The sequence below is a fragment of the Balaenoptera ricei genome, chromosome 14 (assembly GCF_028023285.1).
Source record: "Balaenoptera ricei isolate mBalRic1 chromosome 14, mBalRic1.hap2, whole genome shotgun sequence".
Lineage (NCBI taxonomy): Eukaryota > Metazoa > Chordata > Mammalia > Artiodactyla > Balaenopteridae > Balaenoptera > Balaenoptera ricei.
The window spans coordinates 15,286,058-15,306,649 of record NC_082652.1 but is presented as its reverse complement, the minus strand read 5'-3'; the positions used below and the strand labels follow the sequence as shown (position 1 = coordinate 15,306,649).

Below are 20,592 nucleotides of genomic sequence, written 5' to 3'. Positions count from 1 at the left end.
GATGATGAAACCGAGGCTCAGTGAAGGGGAGAGACTTGCCTCAGATCTCACAGCTCAGAAGTGGCTGCCAAGAGGGGATCTGAACCCAAGCAGTCAGACTCTCAAAGGTTCAGAAGGGCAGCCTAATTCAGGGTCCCTTCCCTTCCCCAGGCATCAGTTTCCGTTGGTGAAAGGGGAGACCTGGATACGGTGACCTCAAAAGTTGTCTCCATGCCTGACCTTTGCTGAGGTCAGATCAGCACGGTCACTCTCCTGGGCCATGCCAGAGGGATAAGAGCAGAGCTGACTTTTGGTGCCCGTTCCTCCTTTTGGGCACCACGACCCACACCCCACCTGCTCTCTTCCCTCTGGTCTATCTCAAGGTCAAGGTCTTTGCTCCTCCCTCTCTCTCCCACCACTTCAGGGCCTGGTCCTCTGCTGAGATCAACTGAACCTGGGCTCCAGGGTGGGGAGCTGACAGCCTCACTGGGTCCCTAACCCGGGGTGGGGGGCCTGGATGCCTTAGTCCAAGGACTTCCAAAACTGGTATGAGCCGGGTTCCCTTCCTCAGTGAAATCCTGCTGGGAAAGCCAGTCCACAAAAGAGATTCCAAAAAGGGCTGCTCTGGTTAAAACAAGAGCAGAGAGGCTGGCTCTTGTGTGCCTGACTTCTTAAGCACCACCCTCTCCTGCCACTATCTCGGGTCATGCCAGGAGTCCCTAAAGCCCAGCTTGAAAATCATAGTATTAGCCCCAAGCGACAGTGATATTTAGATGTGGCCTATAGGGGAAATATTTTGGACAAGGCCCTAATGCTTGCTTGAGCCTCCACATGACATGGGTATGGACTGGGGCAGGGGTGGAAACCCTCTAAAAATTCACAGAGAACACAGCACAGCATCCTGGAATTGGTGTGAATTCCAAACCCTGCTCTCCACCTGGGTGGCCCTCAGCAGGTGCCATACCTCTCCCCGCCTCAGCCTCCCCGTCTGTAACAGGGGCATGGTGGAATTTTGGGGTGTGTGTGTGTGTAATAAATGAGGTGGTGTAGATAAAGAGTTTAGTAAATAGTAAACATGGACTGTACACCATTATAGTTGCTGCTATGGACCCATCACTGTGAATTGTGTGATCTGGGAAATGTTACTAACTCTCCCCATGCTTCAGTTTCCTCATCTGTAAACTGGGGATGACGGCGCTCCCTACCTCACAGGGTCCTTGTGCCTGGAGATAAATGAGGGTTAAGGTGCTTAGTTAACGCTTGGCACAAAGCGAATACTTCATAGAGGCTAGATATTACTTGTGATTATTATAATTACTGTAATTCTTTGTTCCTAGCCCCAGAGGGCAGCCACCCCTGCGCCCAGGGCCCGGCTTACCCCGGCGGGATGGCGGCGCGCGCGCTCACGCTGGTGGCGCGCTGGGGCCCGGGCCGGTTGAGGTTGTTCTGCCCCGGGGTGGGCGCGCCGCTGGGGGCGCTCGGGCTCCGCGGGGACGCGCCGGGGGGCTGCGCGGGCTCGGCGGGGCCGGCGGCGGGCGCGGCCCAGAGCGCGGCGCCTGCGAAGGTGGCGCTGGGGCGCACGGCGAGCGCGCCCGCTGGTCCTCCGGGCGGCGGCTGGGGCGGCGGGGGCGCGGGGGGCGCCTTGCGGCGCTGCGAAGCCAAGATGGCGTTGGAAGCGGCCCGCGTGCTGTTGACCAGCAGGCACTGCTGGCACGAGCAGGGCTGGCCCGAGCTGGCGCCCACGGGCCACGACTGCGACTTGGGGATGGAGCCGACGGTGAGCGGGTAGGCGAGGTCCAGGCGGCGGCGCAGGCGGCGGCGCCGGCGCGTCTGGCGGTTCATCTGCGACATGCTGTTGAAGTAGATGAGGTAGCAGAAGCCGAGCGACGAGAGGTCGAGCCACGGGTGCTGCTTCTCGTAGGCGTTCTGGATGGTGATGCAGATGTCCATGTCGTAGGCCGTCCACGCGCCGCCGTCGTTCTCCCACTCCCACACGATGCCCTTGCCCGGCGCCGACGACGGGTCGTAGAAGTTGCGCCGCACCGGCCGCATGGTGCCTGTGCTCACAAGGGGGACGGGAGTCAGGACGGAGGGCCGTTAACATCCGCGGCCAGGGCGATCGGGACAGGCCGGAGGGGCGGGGGACAACACCGGGGTCAGCACGGGTGGAGGGTCAGTACGGGCAGGGGCGAGCTTGAGGGTCAGCACATATGGGCTGGGGCGAGAGGAGCGCGGGCCCGGGGAGGGGGGCGTGGAAGGCAAAGAAGCGGGGTGTCAGGACGGGGATGCAAGTCAGCAAGGGGGGCAGGGGACGCAAGCTGCCTCCACCACTCAAGGGTCAACACAGGCACTGAAGCAGTGGCCCATCACAGGCCCTGGGGGAGAAGGGAGAAGGGGGTGTGGGCTGTTTAGACAAGGAGGGGGGTGGGAAGCAGAGTCAGAGCCTGGGGTGGGAGCCGGGATCAACAGAGGCCACGACCGTGCCGACACTGATGGTCCTTCTTTCCTTCATTAGTTCACTCATTCAGTAATCCATTCATCAGTCCATCCATTCATTAATTACTTCAAGCACAAGTTCATTTATGCATTCCTTAATTCTTTCATTCGTGCATTCCTTTATTCATGCCTTGGTTTGTGCATTCATGTATTCCTCAGTTCATTCATTCAGTAATTCTCTCATTAGCTCATTCACCCATGCCTGCCATCATTCATACCTGCACTTATTCTCCTTCAGCAACTTTATCCATGATTTCAGTCATTCCTTCACTTACGACCATCCTATATAAAAATGTGCACCCTTCCACATTCCTCCTTTCCCCTCTCTCCTTCCCTGTTCCATCTGGTATACTTTATATGTTACATATATATCTTCCTTTCTGTCTGTCTCCTCCCACTAGAATGTCACTGCCACAAGGCAAGGACTTCGTTTTATTCACTGCTGTATCCCCAGCGCCTGCACACAGTAGGTGTTCACTAGATATTTGCTGAATGTGTGAATGAATTCGTTAGTTCAGATATTGATCCATTCTGAGTTCGGTTATTTTATTCTTTCACGCCTTTTGCTATCCTTGCATTGGTCCATTCCTTCATCCACTTATTTATTCCTTTTTTCACGCATCTGTTCATTTATCTGTTCCTTCTTTTAGCAAACATGCTGCCTGTCTGCTCTGTGGAGGGCTTCGTGCTGAGCGGTCATTCAAAATGAACATAACCGCGTGACAACCCCAGCCAGGTGGGTATTCATGCTCCCATTTTAAAAACAGGGGCCCTGAAGTTTGGCTCCCAACCTCTGCTCCATGCTTCCCAATTCTAGATGCTTCCTGAGAGTAAGGCTCCATGGACACTGGGTTAAAAAGAGATGAACAAGGTCCAGGCTGCAAGACTTCTCAGTGCCTTTAGCCTGCTCTGTGCCTTGGGGCCAGTGTGGAGAGATTCTTTTGGTTCACGTGGCACACTGGCAGGAAGGCTGCACACTTGACTGCTCCTCAACTGTGGGCAAGTCCCTTAAGTCTCCCTAAGTCTCGGTGGCCCCATCTTGAAAATGAAGGTGATGATAATCCATGAGCCACCCCTCCCCTCTCACACGGGGCTGCTGGGAGGATTTGGTGAGAATAGCCACAGAGCACAGGGTCTGGGTGGGGCACCAGGGCTGGGAGGCAGACAGACCTCATTTCAAGCCCCACCTGCCCAACTTTCCAGCTGTGTGTCTGTGGTCAGGCGACTCAATGGCTCTGAGCCTCAGTTTTATCATCTCGAAAATGGGCACAAGCAGACCTTCCTTATAAGGTTGCTAAAAGGATCCATCAAGACAAATAGTGTCTCTACTCTGATGATTCCAATATCCTCTCCCCTTAGAGCCAGACTTGTGTATCCAGCTGCTCCCTCTGCACCTTCCCATGCAGGTCCAATGGGCTTCCCAAACTCAGCTCTGCCAGAGCAGAGCTGTGATCTTCCTCCACTCCAAACCTGCTCCTCCTGAAGCCTTCCTTGTTTCAGTTACTGGCAGCTCCATCCTTCCTTTTGCTCAAGCCCCAAACCCCCAATCCTTGGACCCATCCCTGACTTCTCATGTCATACCCCACATCCAATCTATCAGTAAATCCAGTGGTCTCTGTCTTCAAATACATCCCACATCTGACCACTTCTCCCTCTCCCCATCGCACCAAATCTACCTGGTCCAAGCCACTGTGTTTCTCTTGCCTGGACTATTGCAGTAGACTCATTACTGGTCACTGCTTCTGTCCTTGCCTTCTGTCATCTCTTCCCCACACGGCAGCCAGAGGGATCTCATTCAATGCAAGTCAGATCACGTTCTCCTTCGGCTCAAAATTCTCCCATGGTTCCCTGCTTACTTGGAGTCAAAGTCAAAGTCCTGGCCATGACCTACAAAGCACCACATTGTCTATAAAGCCTCTACAAAGTCCCACGGGTCTATAAAGCCCACCTCTCACTCACTCCCTGGCCCCATTGCTGTTCCTCAAACATCTGAAGCAATGTCTAGCCTCAGGCCCTTTGCATTTGCTGTCCCCTCCCCCTGGAATATGACCTAGCCACTCCCAGACGGTCTCACAGTTTTCTCCCTCCTTTCTTTTAGGTCTCTGTTCAAACATCCCCTCATTGGAAACGCCACCCTTCCATTGCCCTCCATTGCCATCCTCTTCCCTTGCTCTATCTCTCTTCCTGGCACTCAGTGCTACCTGCATGATACATTCATCTGCAGACTTGCTTTACTCTCTGTCTCCCCCGCACAAGGTCAGGGATCTTGCCTGCTTTACTCCTGGCTCTATGCCCTGTGCCTAGCAAAGTGCCTAGCATGCAGTGGGCCCTCCCTACATGGGGAGTGTTTCCACTGTCAACTGGCACAACCCCAGGGTGCCTGGCCCTGGAATCTGCAGCCAGATGGATGAGGACCCATCGTGGTCCATCCTGAGGACCCCCTCCTTCCCCTGCCTTGTTTAAGCTTCTCTCTCCTGGGCACAGACTCTATCTGACCTTCACTTGGGTCCCGACCCAGGGCTGAAACAGCTAGTCCTCTGCTCTCTCCTCTGTTTGAATCCCAAGGTCTATGGGCTATCCCCTGCTCCCTGTCAACCACCCAGACTCCGAGAGCCGGGGAAGTCGAGGCACAGAGCTGTAGCTGTAATGAGAGCGGCGTGGTGGGCGTGGAGTCCCCGGGCTCCTGTAATGTGCCAGTCAATCAAATGAAAACTCCCCCCTCCCAGGCCTCCAGGGCAGCCTCATTCTCCAGTCTGTTTTATCATTTTAATTTAGCGTGCGCATATTGACTTTTTCCTTGACAACGGTGTTCTTCCAGGGCAGGCCTGAGAGGGGATTAGTTAGAGGGAAAATTTGGGATCCTGTTCCCACTCTGCTCCTGAGTCCTGGTCTTCCCCTCTCAGAGCTTCAGTTTCCTCATCTGCAAAATGAGGGCTCGTGACAGGTGATCTTCAGGTCCGATGTGTCCAAAGTACCACCACTAGCCTCCCAGTTAAGGGTTGAGGTGCTGTGTTACATGGAAGGTGTAACCCCTGAATGGGAAGGCAGGGGGTGGGAACTTGCTATATTTAATCACCTCTGTGTGCCAGGTCTTGAGCTGGGCAGGGCAGGGTCAGGGGCGGGAGGGGCAGAGTGAAGTGGTTGAGAGAAACAGCTCAGAAGTCTCACAGGCCATGTGCCAGTCCTGGCTCCACATTTAGCCTCAGTGTCCTCATCTGTCAAATGGAGGTATTAATACCCACCCCCAAGGAATTACTGTGGGGCAAAGTAAGATAATGCACGTCATAGATGCTTGGCAGAGCGCTTGGCTACAGTAAGTGCTTGAGGAATGTTAGCTAAGATGCTGTTATTATTATATACATTACCCACATTCACCTTTTCCCAGCCCTTGGTCACTTGGCAAACTCCTATTCACCCAACAAAACCCTCTATGTGCCCACCTCCTCCAGGAAGTGCTTTTCCGTTCTGCTGCTATAGCTAGCACATGCAGCTTTTTACTGCATGTATATCTTTGCACTATCATTAAGTGATTTGTTTTTGTTCTTAATCTCCCTCACTGGTTGATGACTTTCAGGAGGACAAGGACCAGGTCAGATCTATGTTTTTGTTCCCAGCACTAGGCACAAGGCGCAAATGAGGCATCTGCAACTGAAACAGGCAACCTACTTGGCATAGGTCAGGGCTCAGAGGGAGTGGGAAAGAGGAGGGGTTGGTCTTGATAGAGAGGGAGTGCAGACTGGAGCAGAGGCCAAAGTGCACAAGGGGTCCCCGGGGAAGGAGGGACAGGGTTCCAAAGGTCAGCATTGGCCAGCTCTGTAACAAAGGACTCTGGGAGCTCCTCCCAGCCAGCTCAGGGCCAGCCAGCCCAGGCGTCCCTCTCTCCAGGGCTCTATTTAGCAGGTATTGATTTTCCTGCCTGTTTACTGGTAGTTATTAAAGGCTGCGTCCCTGGAGTCCTTTTCAAACGAGATCGGAACCTGGCGAGCTGGAGTAATTAGGGCAGCTGCCGTCCTCCCCGCTGGGCCCTGCACCCTGAAGCGCCCAGCGCTGCCTGCCTGCCTGTCCGTCCACCTCCCAGCTCACGCTGGCCGTGCACCAGGCCGAGGGGGGCCAGCTGGTTCCCTGGTGACCTGCCTGGGCTGCGATCTCGAGATTTCCAAGGGAGCAGCGGCGGAAGCACTCTTTTCTCTTCCCCAGTGGCCCTGGCCTAGATTTTCGGCCAGAACAATGGGTCTAAGATGAGGCTGGAGGTTCCTCAGCCTGGGAGATGGGAAGGGCCTCAGACTGGTGGCCTGGATGCACGCTGGTCTTTCTAACGTGGACCGGCTCTGCTGGGTCCACTCCCCTTCTCTGGCCTCACGGGCACCCAGCTGCGCTGGCCACCAGGGTCGGTGTCCCCGTGGCAGTTAGGAACCTGTGTCAAGCACGTACTATTTCTGGGCCTGTTTCTGTGTCTGTTTTTGTTCCCTGTCCCCCCTACCCCCTCCTTTGTTTCTTAGGAATGTTTGGTTGAAAAATTCCAATCTTGTTCCAGCTGAACTGAGGGGAAAGGGGCTTTGGCCAAATGTCAGCTGGAGGATTGCAGGAGCTGGGCCCCTGGGGACCGGGTGTGGGGACGGCCGCAGCCACTGCAGCCAGTGACCAGTTCATGCCTGGGGCAGAGACAACCAAAGAGAGATCGAGACACAGGTGGGGGGAGCAAGAGACAGGGAGAGAGGGGACCTCCCTGGCGGTCCAGTGGTTAAGACTTCACCTTCCAATGCAGAGAGCTAAGATCCCACATGCCTCACAGCCAAAAAAACCAAAACATAAAACAGAAGCAATATTGTAACAAATTCAATAAAGACTTTAAAAAACTGGACCACATAAAAAAAAAAAAAATCTTAAAAAAAAAAAAAAGAGGGAGAGAGAGGCACAGAGACAGAGAGAGACGCACATGCACAGAGGGCCGAGATCAAAATGGGAAATACTAAGGCAGATACAGGAGAGTGGGGGGCAGAGAGACTTAAAGAAACAGAATCCTGGGACTTCCCTGGTGGTCCAGTGGGTAAGACTCCACGCTCCCAGTGCAGGGGGCCCAGGTTCGATCCCTGGTCGGGGAACTAGATCGGGCATGCCGCAACTAAGACCCAGTGCAACCAGAATAAATATATAAATAAATAAATATTAAAAAAAAAGAAACAGAATCCTGAAGCCTAGAGACTGAGACAGTCAGGGACAGTCAGGGAGAACGAGAGAGCTAGGCCAAGAGACGGAGGAGCAGAGAGGGGGGACGGGGGGCGGGGGGGAAGACAACAGCTACAGCAATACCAATAAAGCTAACGTTTACTGAGTCCCCACTATGTGCCAGAGGCTGTGTTCAGCACTTTCCTTGCACTATCTCATTATATCCTCATACGGTTCCTTCTAGGGAGGGACCAGAATTATTCCCGTTTTACAGGAGACAACTGAGGTCCCAGAAGAGTGAAATCTTGGGAGGGTTGGGGATAATGCTTCATTCACGGAGCAAAGGAAAGGCCAGGTTAGACTGGTTCTAAGGGGTTTAACTCAGCCAAGTGGTAGCCCAGCCTAGGATACCTCCAGCGACGGGGAACTCACTACCTCAGCTTTGCCCTCAGTTGTTTCACTGTGAGAGGTTTCTGGCTGGAGAACGTGGTCCTGATCTGACCCCTCTGCCTGAAGGTGGGGTGTGTGGGTGTCTCAGCCCCCCAGCTTTTGGCTTTAAGAAAAAGCTGACTCTGTAGAGAGACGGGAAGGGTCTGAGCCCTCCTCTCTGCCCCTCTAGCCTCCAAAGTGTTCCTCCCTGGGCTGAGCCAGTCCCAAGGCCCAGCAGCAAACCACTCCCTCTGGGGGTGGCTTCCCGGAGGGAAGTGACCTCAGTTTGGGGGCACCCAGACCCTGACGGGAAGGGGGGTCCGTGGGAGGCAGTCATGGGACATCCTGTCAGGTGGGGGGAGTCCCGCTGCTGGCTGAGGCCTGTGATTGGGGGCTGGGCAGTGGGTTAAGCATGAGTTCAACACCCACTGGAGGCCAGGCCCCAATGGGGTAGTTTCCTGATTCCTCCCCCAACCCAGGAGTCATCATAACCATCATTCTCGCTCAGAGAACACACTTTTGTGGCCCAGGCTCATGTGAACTCATTTAATCCTCACAATGGCCCTATGAGGTAGGGATATTACCATCCCATTTTATTTTATTTTTTTTGGCCGCGCTGCGGAGCTTGAGGGATCTTAGTTCCCTGACGAGGGATGGAACTTAGGCCCCGGCAGTGAAAGCGCCGAGTCTTAACCACTGGACTGCCAGGGAATTCACCATCCCATTCTAGAGGCAAGGAAATAGAGGCACAGAGCAGGGTAGTAACATGTCCAAGGTTATCTGCAAGGAAGTGGTCCAGCCAGAAGCCATCCCAAGGCCACCCGGCTCCAGGCGTTCCCTTCACTGCTCCACTTGTACTAGCCCATGTTCCAGGGGAGGAAACTGAGGCACGGAGGTTACACAGTGAGTAAGGGACACAGCTGAGGTTCAAACCCAGACTGTTATATGGCCTTCTGGAATAGCGACCCTCTCCCTTAACCCCTCGACTGATTATCTGCGTGGCTGGCCAACTCCCTGACAGCAGTAACAATAGCCATCCTGCTTTATCGAATTCTTCTGTGCCAGCTACCGTGCCAAGGGCTTATGTGCACCCTCCAGTCCTCGCGATAGCCCTAGAGGTTTTGTGCACTATTGTTAGCCCCATTTGGCAGATGGGGAAACTGAGGCTCCTTGGGAGGACTTGGAGGTCCACCTGGGGGTGGTGGCTGGGCTGGGATTCGAACTGCAGTCTGTGGACCCGGGGCACCTCCCTCTCCCTCCCGCCCTGTGATCAATAATCCCGCAGTGTTCTGTTTCCCTCCAAACTCTCCCAGGGGACTTGTCAACAGAGCCACGGCCCATTAGCGGTTTCTGCACATCTGAAGCTGGCCCAGGCTCCCCAGGGTCTGCTGGCAGCTGGGCAGGAGAGGGGAGGGGTTCTCCAGCTCTGCCTGGGGAAGGCTGAGGGGCTGCACGGCACTCGGAGAGGCTACCACCTTCAAATTGGTTTCAAAAGGGCCTCGCTCTGGAGGCCGCTGGCAGCTGCAAGCTGGCTTTGCCCACTTTATGGGCTGTGTGTGTGGCTTCCCAGTCACCTAGCTTCCAACACACTCGGGTTCAGACCCCCAGGCACGGCAGCAGCAGCTGAGAGATGGAGATGAGAGGGTAGGAAACAGAAGGAGCAGAGAGTCCTCTATCTCCTGGAGCCCTCAGTGGTGTTGGGCAACTGCCCTGATCCTACCAAGCCTCTGCTTCCTCATCTGTGAAATAGACATCCTCTTCCTCCTCCTCATCATGATGGTAAACACTCACAGAGGGTCTACTCTGTGCCAGGTACTGCTCTAAGTGTTTCACATGTTAATTCTTAATCCACATTACACTCTACAGAACAGGTACCATTATTATCATTGCCTTGTACAATTGCCAAAACAGAGAGGTGAAGTGATTTACCCAAATCACACAGCTAAGTTATTAAGCCAGGATTCAAGCCAGCCAGATTTGAACTTCTTCCCCCTTCCACTGCCACCACCCTGGTCCAAGCCACCATGACTGCTTGCCTAGACTACTGCAGCAGCCTCCGTCCTATGTCCCAGTTTCCACCTTTCGCACCCTGTAATGCATTCTCCCAAGGCAGCCAGAGGATCTTTCACAAACTCAAGTCTGACCACATCACTCCTCTGCCCAACACCCATCAATAGCTCCCTAGTGCCCTTACGAATGAATCAGCCTAAGCTCTTTAGCTCATCTTCAAGGCCCATTACAAGCTGTCCGCACAGCCTCACACTCTAACGACACCAAACTTCTAGTTATTCTCTGAACACATCACGCATGGCTATGCCTCTGTGTATTTGCACATGCTGTTCCCTCTGTCTGGAATGTCCTTCAACCCACACCACCCCGCTTCCCTCCCTGCCGAGTTCCTACACACTTGTCATGGTTCAGCTCAAGCGCTGTCCTCTTAAAATCTTCTCTGCCATCCTCGGGGAGAGTCACTCCCACCTTGGGACTCACATAGCACCTTGCACCTGCAGTACCGCCATTAAAGCACAGAGCTCACTAAGTGTTGAGGCGTCTCTTCCCTCCAGCTTGGAAGCCTCTCAAAGGCTGGGCTGGCTTTCAGCCACCTTAGCATCCCTCCGTAGCCAGGAGCGCAGGGAAGTAGGTACTTGGAAAATGCTAGCTAAATGAATGAATGAGTGAGTGAATGAATGAATGACCAAATACACACAAGTGAACCTACCTGAGTACTACAAATGACTAGGCTGGAGATTGCAAGTTGAGGGTGAATTTGATTTTGTCTTGGGCGCCACGCTATTTACATCTTGTAAATATAATGACCAGGCATTTAAAAACTGGGGTGGGCTCACTCAAGTCTGGATTTCAAAAATCACCAAATATCCAGAGAGGCAGCCACAAGGATTGGTCTTCTTGGCAACAGTTAGCAGAAGCTGAGTCACAGTCACTCCATTCATGTTTTCAAGTGTTTACTGAGTGCCTACTGTGTACCAGGCACTAGAGAACAACAGTTGAACGCCGTTGCCTTCCCAGCCACTGCACACACTTCTATTGGCTGCCCGGGCCCTGGAAGCATCTGAATTTTCAGCCTCTTTCTGGATGGGGAAATTGGAACCCAGAAAGCGAAAGGGGCTTTGTCCAAATCACCTACGACTTAGAGATAGATCTTGACCCCAGGCTCCTTGACTCTTATTTTCACAGCCCCAGGTGACTAAGACCTTGGCATGAGTGAACCTTTGTTCCCTAGAAGAGAGGAACCTGGGGAGGGCTCCATAATGTGCAATTTCAGGTGAACCCTACGCTTCGCCTGGCGTGCTCTGCTTGCAGTGGGCAGGAGAGGGGACAAAGGCTCAGTGGCGGCGGGGCCCAGCCTGTCATCGGCAGAAGAGGTGGTTACGCTGCAGCTGCTGGCAGGACTGTCCCGGTCACCAGCGCTGCCTTCTTTGATTGCTTCCTCCTTTGTTCTGCATTTCAGGGCGTTCAGCTCCACGGCCCGGTGCCAGACTCCCTCCCATCGCCCATCACCCGCCTGCCACTCCTATTCAGGCAGGTGGAGGTGGCAGCCTGGAGCAGCTCCAGAGGGACGATGGGAGGAGCCCAGAGAGGGAGAGGAGCTTGGCCAGGGTGACAGAGCAAGGATGCAGCTACACAGGACCTGGGGGGGGGACTCAGTCTCCAGCCTGCCTGCTCCTGGAGCCCAAAGATCAGGAACAGCCCCATATCCCAGACCTCCTCGGCGTCTGGCCTCCTGTATCATGCCCATCACCCCTACCAAAATACAAGGGCTTTGAGGGGAGCGATTTGTATCTGTCCTGTTCACTGCTGCATCCCTAGTGCCTAGGACAGTGTCTGGCCCATAGTAGGTGCTCACTAAATTCCTGCTGAATGAATGAACAAATTAATACTGACCACAATCCCAGGAGATAGGTCCTGTTGTTGGGCCCATATTACAGAGGAGGAAACTGAGGCCCGTGGAGAGAGTGTGGTTTACCCAAAGTCAAAAGCCAGCACCCCCTCACACCCTCACCCCACCCCACAGTCACCAGAGAGCTGCGAAGAAGGGAATCTAGAGCCTGGGCCTCACCAACAAGGCTCCCTGAGGCAGCCAGGTCCAGACTTGGGGCCTCTTGCTCTCAGCTGGTATCAGCCAAGGGCACCTGGCGGCTGGTGGGCTGCCTTTGTGGACTGGGAGGCCAGGGGGACTCATGGGGGGGGCAACTGTCTTGGGACCTGGAGGCTGTGCTGCGGAGTGGCTACCACTGGGTGTGATGCAGGAGTGAGAGGAAGGAGGGAGGCCCAGGGAGACACAGATGTGGGGGGAGGGAGGCGTGGGAGGGCTCTGGGCACCTTCCATACCCTGAAAATACCACACAGAGGAGGGAGCTAGGGATCCCACTGCCCACAGCCTGAATGGGCAGCTCCACTGTGGCCAGTCCTGCCCCCATCACCTCCCCATCCTGGCCCCTCCTCATTACCCTCCCATCACATCCCCCATCACCCCCTCTGTAGAACCCCCATGCCTCCCCCTTCACTCCTTATCACCTTCACTACCCTCCATCACAGCCGTTATTACCCTCCCCATCACGGTCCCCTTTATCACACCCGCAACTCCACCCCACCATCAATAGCTCCAGTCATAGGCCCCATCGCCTCCCCGGCCCCTCCCCCCTCCACGGCTCTCATCACCTTCCCTATCACCTCCCCTACTCCAGCCCCACACTTCCGCATCACAGCTTCCATCACCTCCCTCGTCTCTAGGTCACACCCTAGCTCCCTTGGACCGATGAGGAGGGGGGTGGTTGGAGAGAGCAGGAAAGGATGGAGAGGGGAGCAGGAGGGGCAGGGTACATGAGAGGAGAGAGAAGAGGCTATGAGGAGGGTTTGACCCAGGATCTCTCACACCCACACCCCGCAGGAGTGGTCCAGCCGTGGGTGGCGCTGTCCAAGGTGCTGGGGCAGCCAGGCCTGGCGCAGGGCGGGCGCCACAGACCACCTAGATCTGACTCTCTGATCCATCTCTTCCTAGCTTGGGCAGGTGGATCCCCACCCTCTGAGCCTCACCTTTGCTATGCATAACATGGGTCAGGACGGGCCTGCGTCAGCCCCTGCCCAGCCTGCTTCAGCTCTGGCCTCCAAGGGCCCATGATTAACGAGGCTGGTCCCGCAGTGTGACTCTGGGTCCCCTGGGGCCTGGCTGCTAAAGGGTGACAGCTGGCAGCCCAGCCACGCCCGGTGGGACGCAAGAGGCCCCCCTTCCCCTCCTTCCCTCTTCCCACTTCTGTCACTGCCTCCGTTTCCCACTCAGGCCTGGGTTTCCTCCGGCCAGAAGTGTTCCTCAAACCATACAGACTCTTGGAGGATTCCTCCTCCAGGAAGTCCTCCCTCTCAGAGGCCCCAGGCACGCACTGCCCACATCACTTGGCCAAGGGCAGCCTGTACCTCTCCTATGAGGTGTTTAGATCTTTTTCCTACTTGAACGTGAGTACTATGAGCAAAGTAATATTCTCCATGCTTTTAGCTACGTTACCTCATTCAGTCCTCACAGTAATAATCCTCTCAGGTAGGGACTATTCTTATTCCCATTTTACAGAGCAGGAATCTGAGGCTCAGAGAGGTTAAGCGGCTTGCCCATGGTCACACAGCCAGCAAGGGGCCAGGCTGGAATTCAGATCTATATCTGAATCCAAGAGTTCAACTTCCGTTCCCATGATACGTATTGATATTTCTCTTTGACTTCACTAGACCCTGAAATCAGTTTGGCAGGGGTCTTGTCCTTCTTTCTGAGTTCCTAGGAACCAGCCCAGGGCGTGACACCCACGTACGGACTAGTTGGACCTGCGGCCACCAGTGGACGGACCCCTCCCGGTCCAAATGCACATCATCCTTCTTGCCCCTGGTGTCAGGCCCAGCCCCCTGGGGCCCTCCAGGTTGTCTGCGAGAGGGTCCCAAGGGGTCCTGTAACTGCGTAGCTGGGCCCTGGAGGCCTCTGGGGTTGCACAGGCTGTTCCTGCTTTGGTACACAATCTGGCAACAAGCCAGAGCTCTCAAGGGAGAAAGGGGAGGGGACTCTCTCAGCTGGCTCGTTGAATGTCACCTTATTCTCCACCCTGAGACCTGTCTGAGAGGCCTGGGTTCCAGAAGAGTGATCGACTGTGTGACTTTGGGTAAGTCACTCACCCTCTCTGGGCCTCTGTCTCTCCATCGATACAACGACCTGCCTAGGAATCTAAATTCTGGCGGTGCCTTCCCCAGTGATGGCTGCTCTTCCCACTGGGTGGCCCCACCTGGTCTCCAACAGCCTAAGTGTGTCTTCAGACAGGATGTTCCCATAAGGGCACCAGGGCTGAGTGGAGCCCCAGCAACCCAGAGAAGGGATGATGTAGGCTTGAAAGGTGCTGAAACCAGCTGCCACCTGTGACTCCAGCCTGACAGCTTGCCAGGCACAGCTGTGCTTTGAGTTGTGGGGACAGCAGTTGTGGATGGTCCCCAGCCTGGCCTCACCCAGCCTCAGCTGTCCCATCTACAGAATGGGCAGAGGGCTGCCATAAGTGCCCCCAGCAGCAGTGGGAGAAGAGAATGGGCGTCACCAGTCAGTCCGAAAGGTGGCCCTCCCCCTGCCCCCAGCCATGTGAGCTCAGGGAGAAATCTGGAAATTGCCTAGGAACTGGTTAGGTCATATGCTTGTGAAAGGAACACCAGGGTCACAGCATCCCTGCCACTTGGGTTCCAGACCTGCTGGGCTTCAAAGGGAACCTCACCCCCTGTAGACAGTGATGAAAACAGCCCAGCAGGGGAGAGGTGACGGGGCACCAGCTGAACAAACAGCAGCCCCCATGGGACCAGGCCTGGCCCTTCCCTTGTGGTCCAAGCCTGACATCTGGGCTTTCTTCCGCTGGCCGCATGACAGGCATATAGACAGGGCATTTGTGGGTCAAGCAGATTGGTGCTGTGTGCGTGTATGCACACACGTGTGCACCTCGGCACACGCCACGAAGCGAGTATTTCTGTATAGGCCACACTGGGCATGCCGTGGTACCACTGCTCTCCTACCCCATGGGCAGGTTAAGAACATATTAGGGCAGGGGTTGGTGAACTGCAGCCCACGGGTCAAATCCATCCGCTGCCTGCTTTTGCACAGCTCACGAGCTGAGTGGTTTTTACATTTTCAAATGGTTGGGAAAAAAAAAAGAATTCATGACCCGTGAAAATGATATGAAATTCAAATGTCAGTGGCTGCAACTAGTTTTATCAGAACACAGACACATTCATTCATTTGCATACTGTCTGGCTGCTTTCAAACTAGAGCAGGAGAGTTAAGCTATAGCAGCAGTTACAATAGAGACTGTAGGGCCCACAGAGGCTAAACTATTTACTATCTGACCTTATCAGCAAGTCTGCAGCTCCAAAGTCAGGGTGCTGGGGCATGCTGCTACCTCCCACAAAAACTTAAAGTTCAGCTTCAATGAACCTATCAAGAATTTTACAATTAGAAAATCTAGAGAGAGGTTGTGTTCATTTCAGTACATACACGTGAGCTTTGGGTTTTACAACTTTATATTGTTTGTGTGTGTGTGTGTCTGTGTACCACCATCTTCAAGATTTAGGATCTCTGACTCATCTTTCATGCATCTGTAGTGTTCAGCACATGCTAGGCACATGGTGGGTAATTAGTTAAGGTCTGTGGGATAAAATAACATGTGTGGTTCTCTCCATCAACTCAACAGTCCTGCTAGCAAAGCGATACTCTTGCCCATTTCATAGATGTGGAAACTGAGGTCTGGACAGGTGACAACGCCTGCTTGAGGCTCTTTCCTGGACCATTAACTATGAGGACAAGATGTCCTTCCTTGACTTTGTATTGCTCCTGGGAGAAGTGGGCGATCACATTATAACACATCTGGTGGGAGACATCTTGCCCCTCCCTCTAGCAGTTTTCCAGGCATCCTAGGTCCCCTGCCGGCCCCATAGGTTTCCAGGCCTTCCTCCCTTGCTGGGGGGTCTTGGCAGGCTCCCAGGAGCCTGTGGAGGGATGAGTATTTTTTTTTTCCCTTTTCCGGCAAACGGGGCAGGTGTGGAGTGAGCAGCTCCCGGAGGGGGTAGTGGGAAGACGACTGAAATTGAACTTCTGGGGGATCCAGTGAGGCTGACCCATAAGAGGGGTGCCATTGAGAGTAAGGGACCTGCTGAAAGGGGGAATGGAGGGAGTTTGGGGAGTTAGGAGCCCAAGTGGGGGTGTGGGGATAGAAAAGGAGCCCCGAACAGAGGTGTGGAGATCAAGGGCAAAGTGGCCAAGTTGGCAACCTCGGGTGGGGCTATCGCTGCTTCTGAGGACCATAAGTCACGCCCTGGAAAATCCGCAGCCTCCCCCCCCCACCGCTAGCTTTGAACCTACAGAATGCAGACCACTGAGCCAAGGAGAAAACACACTCCTGCTGTCACACCCCTGCCCTCCACCAGAGACGGTTCCGGGATAAACCAGAGAGAATGGGGCAGGGGACGCCTAGCAATTCACCATCAGGGACGCTGCCTCTCTGGAAGGATTGGCACCAGGACTCAATGGTGACTTCCTCTACTCTCAGGATAAAATCCAAAGCCCTTTTTCACGGCTGTCCAGTGCTGTATGTCTGGTCCCTGTTCCAGCCTCATCTTGTACCACCTTCCCCTCATCCACTGCACTCCAAACGCAATGGATTTGAACGTACTCTGCTCCTTCCCACCACAGGGCCTTTGCACTGGCTGTTCCCTCTGCTGGGAACACTGTCTCCCACACTCATTCTTTAGATTTCTATTCAAACCTGACTTCCTCAGATTAGCCTTCTTGACCACTCCTAGACCAAGTTTATTTCATGTTCTCAGACCTGCAACTGATGATCTGTGTGGTTATGTGTTTGCTTGCTTGCCGACTACATTGGAATCTCCAGCACAGGTCCTCCACAAATAGACCTCTACTAAGGACCCTGGCTGTCTTTTTTTTTCTTTTTTCTTTTGGCCCTGCTGCGTGGTTTGCAGGATCTTAGTTCCTTGACCAGGGATCGAACCGGGACCACGGCAGTGAAAGCGCCAAGTCCTAACCCCTGGACCACCAGGGAATTCCCTGACCTTGGCTGTCTTGCTCCTTGCAGTATTCTAGGGCTTAGCACGGGGTCTGACACACAACAGGAGGTCAGTAAATCGATGATGGCGTGAATGAACGATTGGTACCACCAGTGACTGCTGCCAATACCTGGTGTTTTGGAACACAGACGTACTGAAAAGTAACATCAACAAACCATCTGTTATGATTTTGCCTGTGTTTCCACACTTGGTGACCACCCTGTAGGCACCAAGCAACGTTCTAGAGCAGAGCTATCCACTAGAACTTTCTTTGTTGATGGTGATGTTCTGGATCTATGCTGTCCAATACAGTAGCCACAAGACACATGTGGCTATTGAGCACTTGAAATGTGGCTAGTGGGACCGAGGAAGTAAATTTTACTTAATTTTAATTAAACGTAAATTTAAATTGTCACATGGGCTTAGTGGCTACCATATTGGACAGCCCAGCTCTAAGAGAGAAGGGAAGTGTCCTACTGTCCCCAAGGTTGCTACATGCAGTTTTGTCATCTAGGGATTCACTGTAATTCCTTCAAACCTCCATCAGCTGGTCCTTGGGGGTGAACATGCCAAGGATTCCTTGGCAGCTTCCATGAGGCAGGACATCACCATTCCCCCCTGCCCATCAAGATTGTCGTAGAGACCACCAGGCAACAATGACTCAGGGAGATCTCCGCAGTGGTGGCAAACAAAAATGCTGAGAGTGGGACCTCCCCATTTTTATCACCATCATCACCTATCACACAGCACCAAGACTGCCACCAACCTCATCCTCTCCATCATTACCATCACACCACTCCCAAGACCACCACCAACACAACCATCAACACCACCACCACAAATTCCACAATCAATACTACCACTGACATCACCACCAACACTATCTTCTCCATCATTACCCCCCCCACCATCAACACCACCAACACCCTCACCCCCCCATCATTACAACCACCATCACATCACCCCAACAATACCAATACTTAGAGCCAATATAAGATACCAGTTAAGAGTTTCGGTTCTGGAAATCAATTGGGCTTAAATCCCAGCTTTAAGTTTAAATCACTCAACTTCTGTGAGACTCAGTTTCTTCATCTGTAAAATGGGATGGCTACTACTACCACTACTACCACTAACATAATAGTAAGACTGGCTGTAACAGTTGGAAAAAATCAAATGAGGAAGTGCATGAAAAGCCTTTTTACTATGATGATTGAGCGCTAATGATCTTCTAGGTTCTTTGCTCAGTGAGCACAATTTTATTGAATCCTCACACAGCTGTGAGAGACATTGACCCATCCATCTTGCAGATGAGGAAACTGAGGCTCAGAGAGGTGATGTAACTTGCCAACAGCCCCACTCCTAATATGAGAGGCTGGATTGGAACCCACGTCTTCAGCAGGACTTTGCTAGACTGTCCCTTTTGGGGGGAGGGGGTTGGATCAGCAGATTGGCGTTCCGCAGTTCTGTGCTCCCTCTTCAGGGATGCCGGGGGGCATTTCAGCATCCCGCCATGAAAGGTGGTATTGTGGTGGTGATGGTGGTGGTGGGGTGGGGAGGGTAGCGAGTCCACTGACCTGTGTCCTGGCGAAACTGGTGCATGGACTGCAGGTCGATGATGTAGGGCACCAGCTGGGCGTCCACTTGCCCCAGGACCACGGAACCACGGGCATCCTCCTTGAGCACGTTCTCGATGTGGTGGCACACGGTGGCTGTGTAGGGCCGCCAGCGGCTGTGCTCATTCAGCCACTCCCACACCACCACCCGGGCCACATTCTGCGGTGGGAAGCCCAGCCCGTTCACAGGCATCATCACACCCTGGCCTGGTCGTGACATGGCCGCTGCCGCCTCAGGGGCCAGGACCCTACTATTACTGGCCCAGCTCCTCCTGGGCCTGGGAGCAGGTGGGGAACTTCCTCTCTCCCCAGGGGGGCAGCAAGGACTCTCCGGCCTCCTTTCTAACTCCCGGCCCTCTCTGAGGCCCAGAGGCCTCAGTTAAAGGAGTGTGGGGTGGTGTTCCAGGCTCCAAGACCCCTTCCCGGCAGAGCCGTCTCAGATAAAGGTGCTGCTCTGGAGAGCAAGTGTCTTTCCTATGATGGGGAAGACGGTGCTCTAGATTCCTTGGTTCCCTCGGCTCCGATAAGGGAGTGAAGCAGCCGCCTCTACTCTAGGTCCGGGCTCTTTCCCGCTGGTCTCCCGTTCTTCCTGGCCGCGCAGGGCCTGTCACCAGGAGGCCCGGCCCCAGCCTGCCGCTCTCGGCAGCGCCCAGCCAGCCCTCTGCGCTCCCCACTGCGTCCCAGACCCTGCGCCTGGCTCCAGTGGGGCTGCTTGCCTTGTCTCAGGTCCGCCCCCCCGACGGCTCCCGCTGAAGGGGGCGTCCCTGTCCCCGTTGTCCCCGATCCACAGCGTCCTGGAAGGCCTGGGTGGCTGAAGAACGCACGGGGGAGGGGTGCGGCGCGTACTCCCTGCCCTCCGGCCGGGGCTGCGGCTCCGGAGCTGGGCTGGGGGACGAGGGGGGCGGGGGCCCGTGGGCACGCCCCACCCCACTCGTGCTCGCGACCTGCCAGGAGACAAGAAGGGGAGAGGGCCCTTTAAGAATAGAGCGCGGCACCCCCTCCCCCCTTCCCGGGAGAGCGATGGGTTGAGAACAATGGGGAACCGATGGGGGGGGGCAGCAAGGGGGGCTAAAGGGGGTCGCCTGGTCGCGCTCCCTTGGGGCAGGCCTGAAGGGAGGGCTGGGGCCGGGGGCGCGATTTCCCGAAACTCCTCGCCTGCTGCGCCCCCTCCTCAGCTCCCTGAGCGCTCTCCTCCCCCGGGGCCCGCTCCCGGCGAGGGATGCAGGGTGCGCGGGGATGTGCCAGGATGCGCGGCGCTGCAGGCGCGGCCCGGGGCCCCTCAGGGGTCGCGTCACCGAGGAGGCGAAGCCGGGAGCTGGATCGTCTATGCCTCCCTCCCTGGGGGAACAGCCCTCCCTCCCCAGAGCGCGCGCGGGCCTCCCAGAGGAGCCGGGGGTGGGGTCCCTAAGCACCCCGCGCTCTCACCGCCTCTCCTCTGCTCTGCCTCGTTCTCCGGTTCACGCTTCAGCACCGCCGCCTCCTGGGCTCCCCCCGGAGTGGGAGGGAGCCGCTGTCCCCCCCCCCCCCGCCCGTGCCCTTTCCCTCCCAGGCCGCGCGCCGGGGCGCTGGGCTTTCCGCAAGCTTACAGACTACCCCGCCGACCGACGGACGCGTGAGCCTGCTGCCGGCCGCCGGGATCCCGCGGGTGGGAGGCGGCCTCGGCCGTGCTCAGGGGAGGGAAGGGGGAGGGGGCGGAGAAGGAGGAAGGGGAGGAGACAGATCGCGGCCCTAAGCGCCAGCGGCGCTGACACGCGAGTCCCCGGGCGCCCCATATCCTCGGCTAGGCCCACCTGGGACCCCACGAGGCCTCCTGACCCCAGCA

The 20,592-nt window shown here is 55.2% G+C and overlaps 1 protein-coding gene across 2 annotated transcripts in view; it reads right to left on the bottom strand.

Moving 5' to 3' along the window:
* The window catches only part of DTX1 (deltex E3 ubiquitin ligase 1), a 37,601-nt gene extending 17,325 nt beyond the window's left edge, over nucleotides 1-20,276 (bottom strand). Inside the window, exons 1-3 of one of the 2 annotated variants that reach the window (XM_059893769.1) lie at nucleotides 20,196-20,276; nucleotides 18,732-19,714; nucleotides 1,358-2,036 (exon numbers count right to left, since the gene is read on the bottom strand). In XM_059893769.1, the coding sequence (XP_059749752.1) occupies nucleotides 1,358-2,036; nucleotides 18,732-18,990 (938 nt within the window). In that variant the 5' untranslated portion in view covers nucleotides 18,991-19,714; nucleotides 20,196-20,276. Of the gene's footprint in view, nucleotides 1-1,357; nucleotides 2,042-18,731; nucleotides 19,715-20,195 lie in introns of those variants that run through there. The other variant, XM_059893770.1, reaches the window with a different exon arrangement.
* Between the last annotated feature and the right edge of the window lie 316 nt (nucleotides 20,277-20,592).